This window comes from Crocuta crocuta, unplaced genomic scaffold, assembly GCF_008692635.1.
Source record: "Crocuta crocuta isolate KB4526 unplaced genomic scaffold, BGI_CrCroc_1.0 scaffold62, whole genome shotgun sequence".
NCBI lineage: Eukaryota > Metazoa > Chordata > Mammalia > Carnivora > Hyaenidae > Crocuta > Crocuta crocuta.
The window spans coordinates 5,518,025-5,539,328 of record NW_027529173.1 but is presented as its reverse complement, the minus strand read 5'-3'; the positions used below and the strand labels follow the sequence as shown (position 1 = coordinate 5,539,328).

Sequence of the window (21,304 nt, the reverse complement as noted above, 5' to 3'; positions counted from 1 at the left end):
TTAAAGTTTATTCATTTATTTTGAGAAAGGCAAAGAGAGAGGGAGAGAGAGAATCCCAAACAGGCTCTGCACTGTCAGCTCAGAGCCCAATGTGGGGATTGAACCCATGAACTGTGAGATCATGACCTGAGCCGAAGTCAGGTGCTCAACTCACTGAGCCACCCAGGCGCCCCCTCAGTACTTTTTTTAAAGGGTGGCAAAGAGTCATGAGACCAAAAAGATTGAGATCACATCCTCTGAAGCTATAAATATACATAGATAGCTCATGATATATGTTAAATATTTTAAGTGTCCTGGAATAACTTATCTAGTGAAAAGAGACATCCCTCCAAGAAATAACAAGTGTTAATGTAGATGTGGATAAAAGGAAATCCTTATGAAATGTTGGTGGGAAGTTCCTCAAAAAATTTAAAATAGAACTACCAGATGATCCAGTAATTCTACTACTGGGTATTTATCTAAAGAGAATGAAAACAGTAATTCAAAAAGATACATGCTTCCCCACTTTCATTGCAGCATTATTTATGATCAACAAGATCTGGAAGCAGCCTAAGTGTTTATTGATGGATGAATGGATTAAAAATGTGTTATCTACACATATAATAGAATATTATTGAACCATAAAAAGAAGGAAATCTTGCCATTGGAAACAACATGGATAGACCTGAGGGCATTATGATAAATGAAACAAGTCAGAAAAAGCAAATACCGTATAATCTTACTTAGGTGTATAATTTTTCAAAACAAAAAACCCCAAACTCATAGAGAAAACATTGTTGGTTGCTGGAGGCAGGGAGTGAGGGGTGGGCAAAATGGGGAAGTTGGTCAAAAGGAAACAAACTTCCAGTTATAAAATAAATAAATCCCAGGGATATAGTGTACAGCCTGGTGATAGTAATTAATGATACAGTGTGGTATAAGAGAAAGTTGTTAAAGTAGATCTTAAAAGTTCTCATCAGAAGAAAGAAAACCTAGCAATGTATGTCAATAGTAAAAATAATAAGAGATGTCCCTCTTTATTTCCTCCTTCCTAGCCTTTATTTATATATTCTCCTTTATTCTTAGGCAATTCTCCCTGGCTAATTTTTTTTATCTTAGATGAAACAAAATTTTAAGTTTTGATTGTTCGACTTTATTTTTTCTCAGATGGTTAGGATTAGTAGATTACATTGGCCCCTGTCCTCTGAACGACACAAATGATCTATTATCAATTCTGTTATGTATTAGAGAGACTTAACGTGTTTGTTTGTTTGTTTGTTTATTTTAATTTTTTTAGTGTTTATTTTTGAGACAGACAGAACATGAGCGGGGGAGGGGCAGAGAGAGAGAAAGACACAGAATCTGAAACAGGCTTCAGGTTCTGTGCTGCCAGCACAGGGTCTGACGCAGGGCTCAAACTCACAAACCACGAGATCATGACCTGACCTGAAGTCGAACACTTAACTGACTGAGCCACCCAGGCACCCCAAGAGTTAACGTATGTTTGTGGGCCCTCTAAATAGAAAGTAATTTATTTGATTGAATAAATGTTTAAACAAGGAGTTTTAGAACAAGGAAATCTAGTGGAAGAACTTAGTTGTCTTCCAACTTTTAAATAATCACCCTATTAAATAAAGAACAATGAAACAGAGAAATGTATGATTGCTTTTGGGAATACAGTGTGTTTTGGGGGAAAAAAAGAGTAATTTTGTAACTTACTTATTTTAGATGAAAAAGAGAAATTCGAACCCACAGTCTTCAGGGATACACTTGTCCAGGGGCTTAATGAAGCTGGTGATGACCTTGAAGCTGTAGCCAAGTTTTTGGATTCCACAGGCTCAAGATTAGATTATCGTCGCTATGCAGACACACTCTTCGATATCCTGGTGGCTGGCAGTATGCTTGGTAAGCCGTGCATTAGCTTCTTCTTTAGTACTTTAAATTCCACTGAAATATTTCCTTACAAGATAAATTTATAAGAGTTGGTTAAAAAAATGCAATCGGAGTCTCTACGATTTTTACCTTCTTTACCATTTGGGGTGGTAATGTGGCTTTTAGAAACAGTTATTCGTTAAGAGAGGCACAGAAATGATAGTTTTTGTTAATGTTACAACACGGCCACTTTGCTTTATAACTAAAGCTTCCCCAAGTATCCCTAAGTCTAAATGTTTCTGGAGCAGACAAAGGAGGAGTAATTTCCATAGTTGACTATAACTTTGTATGTCACTAGTTTCTTCCAGTATATTTAATTAACCCGCAAATGCCATCGCACCCTTTCTTTTAAAGCCATAAAACTCACCCTTTTCCCATGCAATGAAATTCATCTTCCATTTTTCCTTAAATTCTTTTTAATCTATAAAATGTCAGAAATACAGTTTAAATCTGGTTTTTAAAAATCTGTAATTGTGAGTATATAGCTAAAAAGATTAAAGGTAGAAGTTTGAAAATTACTAAAGATAGGTTAAGAGCAAAATAAAAATAACCGAGCAGAAGCATCAAGGTAGAAGGCTTTTTTAAGGGACATGGTATGTTGATCTCAATGTTGATTAGATATAATGACCCATTGTTCCTCTCATAGTTATTCTTAGAACTTAGTTTGTATAATTAGTTTCTGTGGTAACCATAAATCACTAGAAGTGGTCAAATCCTCTAGGCCAGTAATTTTTCAACTGCCTAGGGGACATTTGGAAATGTGTGAAAGTGTTTGGGTTGCTCTGAAGTTGCTATAAGGGTGTGCCACCCACTTTGCTGTGCAGGGGGGTGTTCAGAACAATCAACACTTGCCCTGCCCAATGCTCTGTCAGTGCCTTTCATTGAGAAACACTGTGTAAACCAGCCTACTTTAGGACAATGTGTGCTTCCCTCCATTTTGAGGTACAGCCACATTTTAATTCCTCCCCCTGAGGAATTAAAATTTTGGTACATGGGCTCAACTTACTGCCAGGCCCCCTTTTGATCTGTATTGCTGGTTTAGTTTTGTTAAATTAGATTGTTACTGTTTATAAAGATCTCACATCATTGGTGTGAATAATTCAAATCCAAGTATAAGAACTATATGTATTGTGTTCAGATCCCATTACCCAAAAATAACTATTGTTAATATTTTGGTTAATTCCCTTCTAGAAATCCCTTTACCAGGGTACCTGGGTGGCTTAGTCGGTTAAGCATCCGACTTTCGCTTAGGTCATGATCTCGCGGTTCGTGGGTTCGAGCCCCGCGTCGGGCTCTGTGCTGACTGCCAGCTCAGAGCCTGGAGCCTGTTTCAGTCTGTGACTCCCTCTCTCTCTGACCCTCCCCTGCTCACGCTGTCTCTCTCTCTCTCCTAGAAATAAATAAAACATTAAAAAAAAATTTATAGAAATCTCTTTACCTACATATGCTAACTTTTGAGAATAGGATGATATTATACATATAAGATACTCCGCATGGCTGTTTTATATTTATTCAGCAATATGTTGTTGCCTTTCATACCCATGTATGTTACCTTGGATAATTTCAAAAAGAAGGAAAATCATACTGATTTTGAAGCATATTTAACTTGTTCCTAGTTTTCTTGTAAGCACAATATATAATCAGTATCTGTATACATACAGCTTCGTACTTTTATCTGATTATATCTTTATATATTTAGCAAGGGACAAGTGAATTGAAGGCTAGAAATATCTGTGTCTATCTTTGTCTACCTGTCTATCAGAGAAAGACCAGCCCTCAAAAAGAAGCTTCTAAGTAACATTTTATCAGAACTGATAGTCCTGTTTATCTACACCTTTAGCAATATTGAGTACTCTTAAGCTTTTCAGTGTTTTAAGTTTTTGACAATTAGGTAAGTGATGTTTACATTCAAAAACTTCAAAGTATTAGTGAAGCTGAATATTTTCTGATGTGATGATTGGCTCTTTATATTTCATGAATTATGATATACTTTTACTTGTGTGCTGCTAAATTCTATGCAAGTCTTCAGTGAGTTTTGATTCTTACCAAAGTCACATGTGACGTTATTAGTCAATCCTATAGACCTTTCTCAATTCTTCATGTCCTCCTGCCAGCACTGCCGTCGCTTCTGTCATTCTTGAAATGTTCTCTTTCTTCCCCTACATGAGACCATTTAGACCTGCGTTTCTCTAGATGCCTCTTACATGACTCGGGTTTCCATACTTACTGCCCTCATATATCTATTAAGTTTTTCATACACTTTGCATTGATTATCACAAAGCTTCATTGACCATCTATATAAGGATGATCAGCAAATTTATATCTGTAACCCAGATTTCATTCCTTACTCTACCTCCATATATCTAAGAAGGTAAGGCCGAGGGAATGTAAGACTTAGGAGCACGGCCAGTACCAGCCCGGGTACCTCCTGAGGCCAGACCTATGATATAATGAATAAAGCCAGCCAGGCACATTCCTTTTATATAAACACTTTGTTTTCTTAGTGTGGGAATTTTCTTACCATCTACCCCCAAATTTACCTTCTTCGATAGTTCTTAAAACAACAGTCTTCTTGGTGTTTCAGTTGTATTTTTTGAAGAGTGGATACAAGAAATAGTTTTCTTTTCTTCTACTTACATTTTAAGGAAAACAGCAGGCTCCCCAAAATTTTACAAAAGGCAGTTAATACTTTGTCCCAGTATCAGGGGGAAAAATATTAATGGAAGCTATAGCAATACTGTTCATGTGTAACTAAGGTTGGGTATAAGAGTACAATTTTTAAAACTTACCCCTTAAGGGAAAAGATTGTAGTTTTAAAGTCAGACTTTCAGTTATGTAATGAACTTCTGTCAGATAGGAGTCATTAGTTAGAGTTTTGAGAAGATCGTCATCTTAATAAAATTTGGTTCCAGGTGGTTGTATTCATTACAGAGGGCTAATTAAATCTTATGCATAAATTAATTGCATGAAAATAGATTACTGAAGGAGCTGACTTTTCTAAAAAGTAATTTGCTTATAAATAGTATGCTGGAGTCTGAAAAGGTTGGCTAGGTATATAGCACTTTTCATCCAAAGATCTGAAATCACAAGTTAAATCAAGGCAGTTACATAAATGCATTAAAGAATTGGCTGGCACAAGGATATATTCTTTAAATATGAGTTGAGTATAGGAAAGACATTAGTCTAGCTTGGTTTGTTCAAACCTTCTGGAACCCAATCCTAATTACAGTGAAGTATATAAAAGACATTAGTCTAACTTGGTTTGTTCAAATCTTCTAGAATCCTACCCTAATTTCAATGAAGTACAATCAGAAAACAAAAATACCTAATGTGGATTTTGTTCTAATCGGCCAGTGTTTCTAATGGCCATCACTGAAACTTATAGAAGGAGCCCTTGAATGTGGAAAGTTGAGTCATAGGAAAAAAACACATTCTTTTGTTGTAGTCCATTTATTCCATGATATTGTATAGGCCAAGGGGGAAAAAGATGATAGAGAATAAAATACACTCTTTCCTAGCCAACATAGCTGCTAGATGCCCAAATGCAAATAGCAAGCAGTCAGTGTATACTGTTCAACCCTGCATGGATAATTGGGTTAGCAGAGGAGGGAACAGTTTTAATACCAACTCAAGTAGAAACCAACAAGGTCTAAGGGCACCTGAGTGGCTCAATTGATTAAGCATCCGACTTTGGCTCAGGTCATGATCTCACGGTTCATGGGTTTGAGGCCCATGTTGGGCTCTATGCCAACAGCTCAGAACCTGGAGCCTGCTTCAGATTCTGTGTCTCCCTCTCTGACCCTCCTACACTTGTGCTCTGTCTCTGTCTCTCTTAAGAATAAATAAATATTAAAAAAAGTTTTAAGAAACTAACAATGTGTACAAGAGCCAGGTTCTGTCCATTCTAAGTGTTGGGTGAAGTGAAGTCTGGCAAAATACTATCACACCTAAAAGGTGAACCATGTCCTGATGTCAGAAACATCAGGAACTACATTGAGAAGAATTGAGTCCAGACTTAGAGTGCTAGGAGCCTGGCGAAGTTAAGGATATAGAACAATAATCTCACACACTGTGGTGGGAGTATGAAATGGAACAGCTGATTTGCATTAGATCAGAAACATAAATGTAACAACATATGCATCTACACATGCACCTCATCCTGTCAATTTTTATGTGATTCTTAGGTTTTACATCTACTTTTATTGTTTTCCTTGAGTTACAGGCATTCATCTGTTCTGTAAATGTTCTTCTCACTTCAGTATTGTCTTAACTGTATTTACCTTTCTCTTTTCAGCCCCTGGAGGAACACGCATAGATGACGGTGACAAGACCAAGATGACCAACCACTGTGTGTTTTCAGCAAATGAAGATCATGAAACCATCCGAAATTATGCTCAGGTAGAACCCATCACTGAGAGATTGTTGTGTGAGGAGGGAGACATTTGAACAGAATTTAGAGAGACATTAGGTTCAGAAATTCTATAGACCACTTTGTAAATAGAAACATTAGATAACTGTTCCACATATGAAAAGATACTCAACTGCATTCATAGTACTAGTGGGCATTAAAACTTAGCTAAGGTATGGGGCGCCTGGGTGGCTCAGTCAGTTAAGTGTCTGACTTCAGCTCAGATCATGATCTCACAATCCGTGGGTTCGAGCCTCGTGTCAGGCTCTGTTCTGACAGCTCAGAACCTGGAACCTGCTTCAGATTCTGGGTCTCCCTCTCTCTCTGCCCCTCTCCCGCTCACTCTCTATCTCTCAAAATAAAATAAAGACATAAAAAGTTTTTTTAACTTAGCTAAGGTAGGTTTTTTTTTTTTTATCTTTCCTCTGTATAGAATACAAAGAATCAGAGGCTCACATAAATTCTGGTGAGAGTATAAATTAGTCAAACTTTAGACAGAGCACTTTGGCACTGTCTTTCCAATCTAAAACTGCGTATTCCCTTTGAGCCAGCAACTCCACTTCTAGGACTTCATTCTGCAGATGTGCCTGCATGTGTGTAGAATGATACATATACATATAGTGGGAGTCATCAGTGATGCTTACAATCATGTCAAAGGGTGGAAATGCCTTAGAAGTCTATCAGTAGAGCACTCATTAAAATTTTCTAATTCATATTAATAGACTATCATGGAGCTGTGAAAACGGAAGAGACAAGAAGATACTTGTAATTTGTAATATCTATAAGGGATTCATATCCAGATTAAATAAAAAACTGCAAGTCACTGAAGAAGAGGACAAACAACCTATTAGGGAATGACATGTAGGCATTTCAAAGAAGAGGAAACACAAGGCTCCCCCAAAACAGATGAAGACGTAATCAAACCTTGCAATAATTAGGGAAATTGCAAGTAAAATCATGAGATATCCTTTGCATTCATTAGATTGGTTAAAATAAAATAAAATAAAATAAAATAAAATAAAATAAAAAAGAAGTCTTTAAGCCCTAATGAAGGTCCAGAAGTGGCAGGACTGTAAAATGGAACAGTCTAGTAAACGTTCACGTTGTAAAGCTGATCATACATTTATCATGATCATCCAGTCCAATCTGTCACTGTCTTGTGTTAACAGCCAGTTATTCTCAGCAAGGCTACGAGGGCAGGCACTAAGACTCAAGCAATGGTATAAACTGGAAATCACATTTATTGTATCTCAATACCATTTATTCTTTTTCTTTATTGCATACTGCTTCCCTGGCTGGCCAATTACTTCCTCATAAATGGAAACCCTAATCTTTATTTACTCTTGGACTCTATCTTAAGGTACATTAAGGGATAGGCATACTAAAAGTTCTAGATGAGAGTATATTATGTGGATAGAAGAGAAAAGAATTAGGGGCACCTAGGTGGCTCAGTCAGTTAAGAGTCCGACTTCAGCTCGGGTCATGATCTCATAATCCGTGGGTTTGAGCCCCACATCGGACTCTGTGCTGACAGCTAAGAGCCTGGAGCCTGCCTCAGATTCTGTGTCTCCCTCTCTCTCTACCCCTCCCCCACTCACATTCTTTCTCTCTCAAAAATAAATAAACATTAAGAAAAGAGGAATATGATTCAGAAATCATTTTCAGTTATAAAAATAATCAATATTTATGAAAGTCTCTATTTAAATAAGAACAGTGTTATTCTGTTCATGCTGCCTTGAAAAAATACCATAGACTGTTATTTCTATTAAACAATAGAATTTTATTATTCTCAGTTCAGAAGGCTGGGAAGTGTGCAACTAAGGCATCAACCAATTTGGTTCCTGGTACAGGCTCTTTTGTCTCTTAACAAGCCGTCAGTTCTATCAGGTTAGGGCCTCAGCCTTATGACCTCATGTAACTACCTCCTGAGGTCTCTACTTGCAAGTACAGTCACATTGGAAGTTAGGTCTTCAACATAGGAATTTAATGGGAAAGCATTCATTTCACTTAAATAAACAGCCTAGAATTCCACCGACACACTTGCAAGTCCTGCTTGTNCTCTCTATCTCTCAAAATAAAATAAAGACATAAAAAGTTTTTTTAACTTAGCTAAGGTAGGTTTTTTTTTTTTTACCTTTCCTCTGTTTAGAATACAAAGAATCAGAGGCTCACATAAATTCTGGTGAGAGTATAAATTAGTCAAACTTTAGACAGAGCACTTTGGCACTGTCTTTCCAATCTAAAACTGCGTATTCCCTTTGAGCCAGCAACTCCACTTCTAGGACTTCATTCTGCAGATGTGCCTGCATGTGTGTAGAATGATACATATACATATAGTGGGAGTCATCAGTGATGCTTACAATCATGTCAAAGGGTGGAAATGCCTTAGAAGTCTATCAGTAGAGCACTCATTAAAATTTTCTAATTCATATTAATAGACTATCATGGAGCTGTGAAAACGGAAGAGACAAGAAGATACTTGTAATTTGTAATATCTATAAGGGATTCATATCCAGATTAAATAAAAAACTGCAAGTCACTGAAGAAGAGGACAAACAACCTATTAGGGAATGACATGTAGGCATTTCAAAGAAGAGGAAACACAAGGCTCCCCCAAAACAGATGAAGACGTAATCAAACCTTGCAATAATTAGGGAAATTGCAAGTAAAATCATGAGATATCCTTTGCATTCATTAGATTGGTTAAAATAAAATAAAATAAAATAAAATAAAATAAAATAAAATAAAAAAGAAGTCTTTAAGCCCTAATGAAGGTCCAGAAGTGGCAGGACTGTAAAATGGAACAGTCTAGTAAACGTTCACGTTGTAAAGCTGATCATACATTTATCATGATCATCCAGTCCAATCTGTCACTGTCTTGTGTTAACAGCCAGTTATTCTCAGCAAGGCTACGAGGGCAGGCACTAAGACTCAAGCAATGGTATAAACTGGAAATCACATTTATTGTATCTCAATACCATTTATTCTTTTTCTTTATTGCATACTGCTTCCCTGGCTGGCCAATTACTTCCTCATAAATGGAAACCCTAATCTTTATTTACTCTTGGACTCTATCTTAAGGTACATTAAGGGATAGGCATACTAAAAGTTCTAGATGAGAGTATATTATGTGGATAGAAGAGAAAAGAATTAGGGGCACCTAGGTGGCTCAGTCAGTTAAGAGTCCGACTTCAGCTCGGGTCATGATCTCATAATCCGTGGGTTTGAGCCCCACATCGGACTCTGTGCTGACAGCTAAGAGCCTGGAGCCTGCCTCAGATTCTGTGTCTCCCTCTCTCTCTACCCCTCCCCCACTCACATTCTTTCTCTCTCAAAAATAAATAAACATTAAGAAAAGAGGAATATGATTCAGAAATCATTTTCAGTTATAAAAATAATCAATATTTATGAAAGTCTCTATTTAAATAAGAACAGTGTTATTCTGTTCATGCTGCCTTGAAAAAATACCATAGACTGTTATTTCTATTAAACAATAGAATTTTATTATTCTCAGTTCAGAAGGCTGGGAAGTGTGCAACTAAGGCATCAACCAATTTGGTTCCTGGTACAGGCTCTTTTGTCTCTTAACAAGCCGTCAGTTCTATCAGGTTAGGGCCTCAGCCTTATGACCTCATGTAACTACCTCCTGAGGTCTCTACTTGCAAGTACAGTCACATTGGAAGTTAGGTCTTCAACATAGGAATTTAATGGGAAAGCATTCATTTCACTTAAATAAACAGCCTAGAATTCCACCGACACACTTGCAAGTCCTGCTTGTGAGTTCTAACTGGGGGTGGGCACTAATTTTTTTTTTTTTTTAATATTTTTATTTATTTCTAGGAGAGAGAGAGAGACAGCGTGAGCAGGGGAGGGTCAGAGAGAGAGGGAGATACAGACTCTGAAACAGGCTCCAGGCTCTGAGCTGGCAGTCAGCACAGAGCCCGACGCGGGGCTCGAACCCACGAGACATGAGATCATGACCTAAGCGAAAGTCGGATGCTTAACCGACTAAGCCACCCAGGCGCCCCACTAATCTTTTATTACTATTACGTTATACTGAATTTTGCTGGTCTTCTAAAGACATGTCTGTGTCCACCTAGAGTGCAGTGTCCCTGAGGTCTTCTCTCTCCATCATATCCCTGGTCTGTGTGATTATATCTGTCACCTCCTTCATTTCCTATTTTCTTTCTCTGCATCTCACAGGTTTAACATTATTGTGTTTTCCTCATGTTATACTCATGTTGCATTTCTTTCATTGGACGTGTACATAGTGATCACATTTTCCCCCTCATTACAACTCCTTTGAAATGCTTACAGTTCTTTTACAGTTTTCTTATTACTATAGGTCCATGTTGTGGTTATGGTGAGTTCCTACCCCTCCTACTGTCTTTTAATCTCAGTGACATAATATTGAATTATTCTCTTTTATGCTTAGGTCTTCAATAAACTCATCAGGAGATATAAGTATTTGGAAAAAGCATTTGAGGATGAAATGAAGAAGGTAAAATTTCAAATGTGATGCTTTACCTGTTTACAGTAATGAGATGGAGGGGGACAAAAATTACACATATTACACGATAGTGCAGAACTACCAGGAACAGAGTAAGTTTTTAATAAATGTTGGTTAAATGAATGAGTATGACAGGTCATTAGCTAATAGCCATAGGGAAAAATACATGATTAGCCTAGACCTTGTTCATTCATATTTAATGTAAGCATACTTTGCTCTATAGGAATGGTTTTATGGCATCTGACCCTCAAACTTGTAGGGCTTAAAAATGGAAACTAGAAATTCCAAATATGCAAGAAAAATAAATACATCAAGGGGAAAATCTAGATGTGGTGATGTAAACAATTAAAGCATGTGAAAGAGCATATGGCACAATAGCTAATACCCAGTAAAATTCTTTAATTTTCAAGAATACAGTTTAGCAAAGAGGATAAAAGCACCTCTTTGGAGATAATCTGAGTGTTAATCTCAATGGTGTTTCTCACTGTATAATAGTTTAAGAGGACATACCTTAGGATTGCTGTAGGTATCAATGAGATCACATATAAGGTGCTTAACAGAGAAAGCAGCCTCTAGTAAGTAGCGAAATAAATAGTAGCACCTCATTAAAGAAAACCTCCTTTTTGTAATTGCAACATGTTCCCTCTTGAAACTTGTAACTTTTGTGTATGTGTATATAGCACTCATTACATTAACTTGTTACTCCTGTTACTCTATCATTGTTTCCAATTTTAGATATCTGCCTAAATTATAAACCAAGGGAATAAAGGAAATGTAGCATCTACTTTGCTACTCATTTGCTTCCCCATGTTCAACGCAGATATTTGCATAATGATTTTGACAGTAAAATCCCTTTTTAAAACAATTTGCATTCTCTGTGACTTCATTTTCCCTTTTATTAGAATAGTTCAGCATGTATACATAAACCTGTATGTACAAAGACATTCATCACAGTATTGACACATAAACTAAGTGTGCATTAATGGAGACAGATTAATTAAATTATGGTCTGTTTATACCCTGGAATATTGTACAGTCATTTAAACAATGGAGGGTAGCCACATGAATTGATTAGGGAAAATGTCCATGATAAATTGTTAAGTGAAATAGAAAGGTGCAGAGCAGCCATTTGGTCGTTAACCTCAGGCAAATTACTTCATTTCTATATGCCTCAGTTTACTTTTCTGTAAAGTAAAGATCAAGGCTGGTATAGATTATTAATACACAGAAAATATTCAGAAAAATAGCTGGTACCCTTGACAAGTTTTAGCTGCCATCAATGAATAATTCAGTAAAAACTACATGTTTATACACACAGTTATTTACAACATATAGATGTGTATAAGTGCATTTAAAAATCTGGAAAGACACACTTCAAACAGTTATTAATGTTAATTCTAAGGAAGCAGGATTAGAGAGTAAGTCACATTTTTATATCGTTCTGTAGTGGTAGATCTCATTCTACAAGCATGTATTGCTTTTTTAAATATGAAAAAAATTTAAAGGGAAAAAAATGTCCATTTCATTACTAGGTGCCTAGAAAATAACAAGTGTCTGATTAAACAGAGGAATGGATATAACAGTGTGGGGGAGAGGGGGAAGAATGTAAAGCATTTAAATAGACATATTACCACTTTTGTCTAAAAATACCGCTCATGCTTTTCTTAGCTCATTTGTACCTTGAAAATTTTCTTTCACATCATGTATATGTATGCTTTCAAGAATGATTTATTTTTCACAGCATATCCATTTTTTAATGTTTATTTATTATTTTTGAGAGACAGACAGAGTGTGAGCAGGGGAGAGGCAGAAAGAGATGGAGACACAGAATGCAAAGCAGACTCCAGGCTCGGAGCTGTCAAGCCAGTCCGACATGGGGCTCAAGCCCAGGAACCATGAGATCATGATCTGAGCCAAAGTTGGACGTTTAACCGACTGAGCCAACAAGGCGCCCCACAGTATATCCATTCTTAAAGGAATGTTCTAGAAAACATGCAGCGTCTGATTTTATTATTGATTACTTGACCAATGAGAATATTAACTTAAAAAATCTAATTTTTGCACTGTTTTGTTATAGTGGAGTATATTTAATGAATGAGAGTATATTCATTATACTCTATGAGAGTATGTCCTTAAAAAGTAGTGTTTAAATTTTTATTTCAGGAGCCATTTTTCACTGTTCACTTGAATCTGGATTATCTTTTCAATCAGAGGGAAAGGCCAGACTGATGTAAAGTGTCTGTGCTTTTGTCATTTCTCTTACTCTGTCCCCTTCCTGATGTTCCCTTGAGCTTTACACACTGATGCCCTCATTCCCTCCATGTTTTCTTGTGAACTTTGAAGGTGGCTTTGTTTTTAATTCACTGAGGCTTTAATAGGCATAACCTGGGAGTGAAATGGACTAGTTTGATTCCAGTTCTGCCACTTACTCATTACTCATAATACAAATATTTAAACTCACATAACTTCTCTGTAATGTAATAATCCTTCAACTGTCCAGGATAGCAAATTAATATTGCCCTACCCAGTGCACAGAGTTAATGGAATTTCATTGGTGCAAAGTAATGAAAAAGTGAGCAAGGTCCCGACAGTGATATTGCTCCCTGGGGATCTCAGTAACATGCCCAAGAACCAATGAACTAGAGAAAATAGCCAGGGAATGGAGTCAGGGCCCTAGGTGGGGGAGCCTTAAGAAAGTGGAGGGCACTCCACACGACTGAAAACTCTCAGAATTAAAAAACGAAAAGTGGGGTATAGTCCCGTTTGCTTTGGTTCTCCTTTAACCATCCTGAGGTTGTTACTTCCTCAATTGCCCCTCCAAAATTGCTCTTTCCAACTCACATCAGAGGCCTTTTCTCTCTTAAGACCCTTTGTCATGTCCTCCTTCACCTCATCACCAGGGCTGGTAAGACTGCATGCTCCAAGAAATACCAAGATTGAATATCGTTATTTTATTTTATTTTATTTTATTTTTAATTTTATTTTATTTATTTTTTTTTTTACAAATAGTTTATTGTCAAATTAGTTTCCGCATAACACTCAGTGCTCATCCCCACAAGTGTCCTCCATGCCCGTCCCTCCTCCCCCCCACATCCATCAGTCCTCAGTTTTTGTCAGCATTCAAGAGTCTCTCATGGTTTGCCTCTCTCCCTTTCCCCCACCATTTCTGCCCTTCTTCTTCCCCTTGTTCCTCTGTCAAGTTCATCCTAATCCTTCTATACGTGCAAACACATGATATTTGTCCTTCTCTGCCTTGAATATCTTTATTTTAAAATGAAAAAGAGCAGCAAGAACTTAGACAACCCCTTTGTCATACAACAGTCTTGTTTTAAAGAATATTATATGCTCTGAACTCAGAAAAATATATGCTAATGTCAAAGCTTATCAGCTTTTCCTATTTTTTTATGTGCGATATGATGGAACAAACCCAAAGAAAATGGGTAGATGTAGTAGGAGGACAAGGGCACCCCCCAAAAATGAAAAATGTGAAGGACAATAATATATTTCAGTAAATGTTCTGCCCGTTACGTAAAACTTACCCTTTCTCCTGTACAAAGTCAAATGTAAATTTTTTATGTAACCTATTCACACCGTTATCCAAATGTCTCTTTTTGTTCCCGTGGATGTTATCTATAGCTATGTGTAAATGAACTTGGAAGCAAGGAACTGTGCCTTAGAAAGTCACTTTCCTTAGCATCCAGTTTCTAAGCGAACACACGTATGTGTTTCTAATGGGTCATAATTATGGTGTGCATGTGACCGACTCATCTGCCATTTGGCCATGCGCATACATTGTCTGTTATTTTCCTACCTTAGTCCTTTGCTTTATAGACATGGTTTCTTTTGTTTGACCCACAGCTTCTCCTCTTCCTTAAAGCCTTTTCCGAAACAGAACAGACAAAGTTGGCAATGCTGTCCGGGATCCTGCTGGGCAACGGCACCCTTCCTGCCACCATCCTCACCAGTCTGTTCACCGACAGCTTAGTCAAAGAAGGTAACGACTCTCGTGTTTTCTTACCTGTCAGGTGTAAAAAGAAAAGTAAAGCCACAGATGATTAGGAAAATACCAGCACCTCTTCTTAGTGTCCTCTACTACCCGCCATATAAGAGAATGTGTGTGTGCCTTTAAACAATACAAATTATACATATTTTGTCTCTTTGTTTTTAATTTTTTTAAATTTATTTTTGAGAGTCAGAGAGAGACAGCGCTAGCAGGGGAGGGTCAGAGAGAGAGAGGGAGACACAGAATCCAAAGCAGGCTCCAGGCTCTGAGCTAGCTTTCAGCATAGAACCCAATGCTGGGCTCCTACTCACAAACTGCAAGATCATGACCTGAGCCAAAGTCGGACACTTAACCGATTGAGCCACCCAGGTGACCCCAAATTATACACGTTTATTGGAGGAAACTGGAAGAAAAAATATACACACTTGTACAAAGACAAAAACTAATAATGAACTGAGCTTTAGGATGTAACGCTTAATGCCTAGATGAAACACCCTGGAGTTGATGTCATCCAAACCATTCCTCTCAGTGTAGTTGCTGCTGGCATATTTTGTTGGGAAAATGCTTCATTGTACTTTATGGGACATTTAAACTGCTAGGCTGTAGCACCCACTTCTATTGAGTATAATGAAAAAAGACCCCTTCATGTTCCCAAATGCCTCCCACCCCTGCCCCAACAGACTGTTACTTCCCTGGTTAGGACCATTCTTCCAAACCATTACCTCTCAAAATCTTGTGCTCAGATGTTCATTTTGATCCCATTTTTAAGATATTCATTATCTCAGTTTTAGAAAGAAGTCCAGATGGTAGCATCGAAGGCTTGCTTTAATTTTCAGACAGTAAGAGTTTGATAGGCATATATACAATCACTTGGTTATGGAATAAAACAAAAGTGGGCTCTTGGAGGAGGATAATGATATTCGAGTTATAATGCAACACAAAACAAAGAGTTATTTTTTCCTTAAAAATAAAAGAGCTTTTGTGAAAACATCTGTTTCTTCTTAGAACTTAGTTTCTCTCCTACAAATGTTGAAGTCCCAGCTTCGTTCATGCCTACAGTGAGAAGGATTGTAGTTTTCATATAGCTAAGAAAAGAATAGTAAATTGAAAGTGGAGTGATCTTATTTAGAGATTTTCTATAGTTTTGGGCTTAACATAGCTCAGGTTTATGACCGTTTAGATTCTGTAATTGTCATTAGTATGTTGTTCATATTACGACATTTTAAGGTGTATTCCCAAAGAGTACTTGTGATACTCCACATCTCATTTGTGATGTGAGCCATTTTACACTCAGGAAAAAAAAGACAAAATGTAAACAGTAATGTTAATTATATTAGATTTTCCTAGTCTGCATAACGGAAAATAATTATCTTTCTGGTTGTATTAAAATCCTAAGTGATGTCTACAAATTCCTCAAAATTAATTTGATGGACATCGATGAAGCAAACATAAAATATTAACAGTTATAAAATTTAGGTAATGGGTATAAGTAAGTAACAGTGTTTACAGTTCAGTTTGTTCAGGGTTTCTTTGTGTGTGTGTGTGTATTTGAAAATGTTTATATTGAAATTTGGGGAAAGGGAGAGAAGAAAAATACATGTGCTATGGAAGCAACATAGTGCTTGTGTCATATGGTTTTTTTTCCTAAACTCCACCACCCTTAGAAACTAGAGGTTTAAACTTTTGCTTCCTAAATAGGAACATATTAATAAATTACACCTTTTTTTTCAACCTCACACCCAACAGATAGTTAAGGAGGATAGTATAATCTCACTCAGGAAAATGTTGAGTACAGAGAAAGTTCCCAAATTTTCCACCAAACACTTCTTTTTAATACAAAGTGATAGGTTTAAGCGAGGATTTAGACTCCTAGTTTAAAACATTACATTATTTCTCTTAAAATGCAAATTGTACTAATTTTTAATTTTTCATTTGAGTTAATTATACAGATTTCTGTTAAATTGTACATTTACTTCATGAACCGACAGTGTTAAAAAATTCATGCCAACAAATATAAAATTCTCTAGTTTATAACACCTATTTTATTGTCCTAGCCATAGTGGGGGTTTTTGAGTTTTTTTGGGTTTTTGTCAGTTTTTTTGACCTCTGCTTATTCAAGTGAAGAAAATTGGGCAAAGCTGGTGTTTGTATAAATAATATATTGATTGAATGCTTTTACTGTCAACTAACTAGAAGACAAGACTCAAATTGCAGTGTAAGAAGATTGTTTTCCATATAAGAGCATTTATTTCTATGTCCAAAAGATATAAAAGTAGCGTAGACTTCAGAGTCAACAACGTCATTCACGTCTTGCATATTTACTCCCATTATTTCTCCCTACCAATCATAGCATCAACTTTATTCCAGGAATGGTTTCCCTGGTCATTAGAAGATGTCTGCTGGTACAGTTATAGGGCAGGCTTTCTTGTTTAGATTCAGTGGAAGAGTATTTTTCAACATAAGATAATCATGCCTTCTGCTGATTGGCCACCATAGGCCACATGACTAGTTTGGCCCAGTAGCAGTTGTCAGGGAGGTGCCCTGGGCAGATGGGCTTAAGGCGAGAACTCTAAGCTAATCATGTTAGAAGGAGATGGCGCCAGGACTTAGACTCCAAGTCACCTGTACAAGTACCTATACAAAATGGGAATTCTCTTAGGAAAGAAAAATGGAGGTAGAGGCTGCAACAGTAAAGCCTTTGTTTTAAAAAAAAAATCAGTTTAATATTTCGACTGCATTTTAACTTGGAAATTTAAGAAATGTAACATTAACTTGGAAATTTGTAGTGTTCACAGAATCTATAATAGCTATCTAATTATTTACATTTGGAAATGAATCCTAATGTCAATATGGATATGTAATTGAGTGCTTTTCTGATCTTTTAGTAATCCCTTTTAAAATATCCAGAAAAGAGTTCAGTTTGAAACAGTATCAGTATTTTTATAGCTTCACTCATCAGTTTTTTAAATGCTTTTTACAAAAAGTAAAATTATAAAGTAAATAATGCATGTTTATCTATAGCTTTATATCTGTCATTATTAATGCATTTTGCCTGGTATCATTTATCAGCAAATTAATTAACATGTTGCCATTTCATTTTTGTGTCTCAAGATTTAGTTGTTGTACCTCAGGATCTCTGTTACAAATATGAAATACTGGTGGGACGCCTGGGTGGCTTAGTCGGTTAAGCGTCCGACTTTCGCTTAGGTCATGATCTCGCGGTTCGTGGGTTCAAGCCCTGCGTCGGGCTCTGTGCTGACTGCCAGCTCAGAGCCTGGAGCCTGTTTCAGAGTCTGTGACTCCCTCTCTCTCTGACCCTCCCCTGCTCATGCTGTCTCTCTCTCTCTCTCTATCCTAGAAATAAATAAAACAAAACAAAACAAAAGAATAAAGAATGGTGAAAAGCCACAGATGACATTTAAAAAAAACAAAAACAAAAAAACAAATATGAAATACTGGTGAACCACAGGGTGAATGAGAGGCAAAAAAATATAGAGAGAGAAAATATTGGGCTTTCAATCTCTTTTGGACCAAGGTAAAAGTAAATAGTTACAGTTACTCCAGGTTGGAATTAGGCAGTCCTGCTTTGAAAGATATTTAAACTGTTTTTTCCTTTTCTTTTGGGTAATGGAAACAGAGCTGTGCCTAGAGATCTATCCATTTTTCCTCTGTACCAAATCACGTCTTTGAGCAGTGGAGTCATTTCAGGAAACCTAGTGAGCAGCTTGACCCTGTCCGTCAATCACTGGCAGTTTTGCTTATTAAAAGAATGAAACTCTCACTGTTTCCTTTTTCTGTTTTTTTCAACAGGCATTGCAGCCTCATTTGCGGTCAAGCTTTTCAAAGCATGGATGGCAGAAAAAGATGCCAACTCTGTTACCTCCTCTTTGAGAAAAGCCAACTTAGATAAGAGGCTGCTTGTAAGTGTCATCTGGACAAGGGCTTGATGTTTCCATTGTGGCTTTGGCGATGCATGAGAAAAATGCTTGGGTCTGTTCAATCAGAGCACGGTCCCTATTATTTCTGTATAACTGGCAGAGGGAAATTAATTCCGTGTCAACAGTTAATCATACAAATGAATGGAATCAGAAAATTAAAGAGTCATAGGGACCATTGTTTCAGATCTGGAAGTTTGTTGAGATTATGTTAACATTAATCAGAATTATCACTTTTTTAAGTAACTAGTAAGTATACAAATTTAAAGTTGTTAAATGATAAAGTCCCATCAGTCTCGCCTAAATTTTTTTTTTTAATTTTTTTTTTTAATGTTTTTTTTATTTATTTCTAGGAGAGAGAGAGACAGCATGAGCAGGGGAGGGTCAGAGAGAGAGGGAGTCACAGATTGAAACAGGCTCCAGGCTCTGAGCCGGCAGTCAGCACAGAGCCCAACGCGGGGCTCGAACCCACGAACCGCGAGATCATGACCTAAGCGAAAGTCGGACACTTAACCGACTAAGCCACCCAGGCGCCCCATGTCTCACCTAATTAAATATACGCGATGGGTTAGTTTGGAGATGGATGACACTAATCTCACATACTTATTAATGTGTTAACAGAATAAGAGTTTAAACAGGATTCCGTGTCTATACCAAGATACCTTGGGAATTACTTAGCTATTTACGAAAGCAAACAAATTTATTATGGTTGATTTGAAGCTCCCACTATCATAATTGCTTGATTATATTTTTTACTTCTCTCTCTTTGTGGTTTTCAAAAAACTTAAGAGAAATATTCCATTCTTAATATTTCTATCCACTCCCTACAATTTCTTTCTGCTAGAAGTCACATGTATGCAGAAGACAGAATTCTTACAGTCTAGGACAAAGTCTAAAACTGAAAGACACCCTTGCCGTCTTCTCTTCTCCTGGCCTCTCCTCAGTTTTTCACTTCCACTGGGTTCCAGTGTGCTAGCACATCTGTCGGTCGATGGGATAATTGTAAAAATGGGCTCTTTCCCTTGGAAAATCCAAGAATAATTTTAACTGTCAATGCTTTTATTCCCAATCACTTAAAATTCCTTTGTCTCTCGAAGTTTACCTTAAAATAGCCCTTTTGTGTATTTCAAGCCTTTAGAATATGATAAAAGACAAACAATATAGAATCTAGTTAATTTCTGCCGCTGGTAATAATTTTCAATTACCCTATAGTTCTGTCCCAGGCATGCTCCAAGAAGCTGTGGAGCCAAGAGAGAACAGGATAGAAAAGTTCCCTGGCCTCATACAGCCTACTTTCTCATGGACTTAGGGTACATCCTTATATAAAAGATTAGTGAATAGGTTGCCAAGCAGTGTGGAATTTCGTATGAAGGCAACATATTCTTGCACTTGAGTCTGTGGATTAACTGTATCTGGGCTATGTCCGTCTGTGGTCTATACACCTTTTCATTCTGGGACCTAGCCTGAAGGAACACCTCCCGTGCAAGCCATTCTGTTTTCATTGTAAAGGACGGGAATACAGGAGACTGAAGTAAACCCCTCCAGTGCAGTAGACACTTACCTCCTACTGGCCAAAAGTCATAGTGAAGCCTGGCACTGGGGTAGGAAACTTCATTCTGTCACAGCTTACTGCTCCCCCGCTGCGGACAGATATAGCAAGGAGGGGCTTTAATACTCATGTAAAGGAGAGGGGGCAAAGGATTTAGTCTGGTATAGTTTGCCATAAAAGGCTCCGGTTGGGGGGCGCCTGGGTGGCTTGGTCAGTTGGGCGTCCGACTTTCGCTTGGGTCATGATCTCGCGGTTCGTGGGTCCGAGCCCCACGTCGGGCTCTGTGCTGACTGCCAGCTCAGCCTGGAGCCTGTTTCAGAGTCTGCGTCTCCCTCTCTCTCTGGCCCTCCCCTGCTCACGCTGTCTCTCTCTCTCTCCTAGAAATAAATTTAAAAAAAAAAAAGGCTCGGGTTGGTTGGTTGGTTTTTAAGTTTATTTATTTATTTATTTTGAAAGGGGTCGGGGGAAGCAGGGGAGCGGCAGAGAAGATCTGAAGTGGGCTCTGTGCTGACAGCAGAGAGCGTGATGTGGGGCCCAAACTCAGAAACAGTGAGATCATGACCTGAGTCAAAGTCAGACATTTAACCAACTGAGCCACCCCAGCGCCCAAGACTCAATTACTTCATAAAGCATGCTTCCTCAAAGATGCCCATAGGCAGAGCTTGGTTAACTTGATTGGGTTACTTCATAGATTAGTTTTTTCAGTGTCTTTCCTTTTTGAAGAATACATCATTTAACTGTTCCTACTTGGTTTCTATGTCTGCTTATATTTGAGGTACAAGAAACACGGGTAGAAGTTTCTAGCAGAAACACTGTTAAGTAAGCCCCGTGAGGATAGGGTAATCCTCTGTGGACCCTGCCTGCCTGACACTTACTGAGTAAATAAATGAGAAACTAAGAGTCAGTTTCACCATCAAGGAGGAAATTTTGTTTTTGTTTTTGTTTTCAATGTATGTATTTTTTAACTTTTATTTATTTTTTAAGAGAC

At 37.5% G+C, this 21,304-nt stretch overlaps 1 protein-coding gene across 2 annotated transcripts in view; it reads left to right on the top strand.

Moving 5' to 3' along the window:
- Positions 1 to 21,304, top strand: part of BZW2 (basic leucine zipper and W2 domains 2) — a 68,575-nt gene that overhangs the window by 30,405 nt on the left and 16,866 nt on the right. For both annotated transcript variants that reach the window (XM_077757665.1, XM_077757666.1), the window contains exons 3-7: positions 1,708 to 1,884; positions 6,206 to 6,309; positions 10,755 to 10,820; positions 14,688 to 14,823; positions 18,643 to 18,752. In XM_077757665.1, coding sequence (XP_077613791.1) covers positions 1,708 to 1,884; positions 6,206 to 6,309; positions 10,755 to 10,820; positions 14,688 to 14,823; positions 18,643 to 18,752 — 593 coding nt within the window. The remainder of the gene's footprint in view (positions 1 to 1,707; positions 1,885 to 6,205; positions 6,310 to 10,754; positions 10,821 to 14,687; positions 14,824 to 18,642; positions 18,753 to 21,304) is intronic.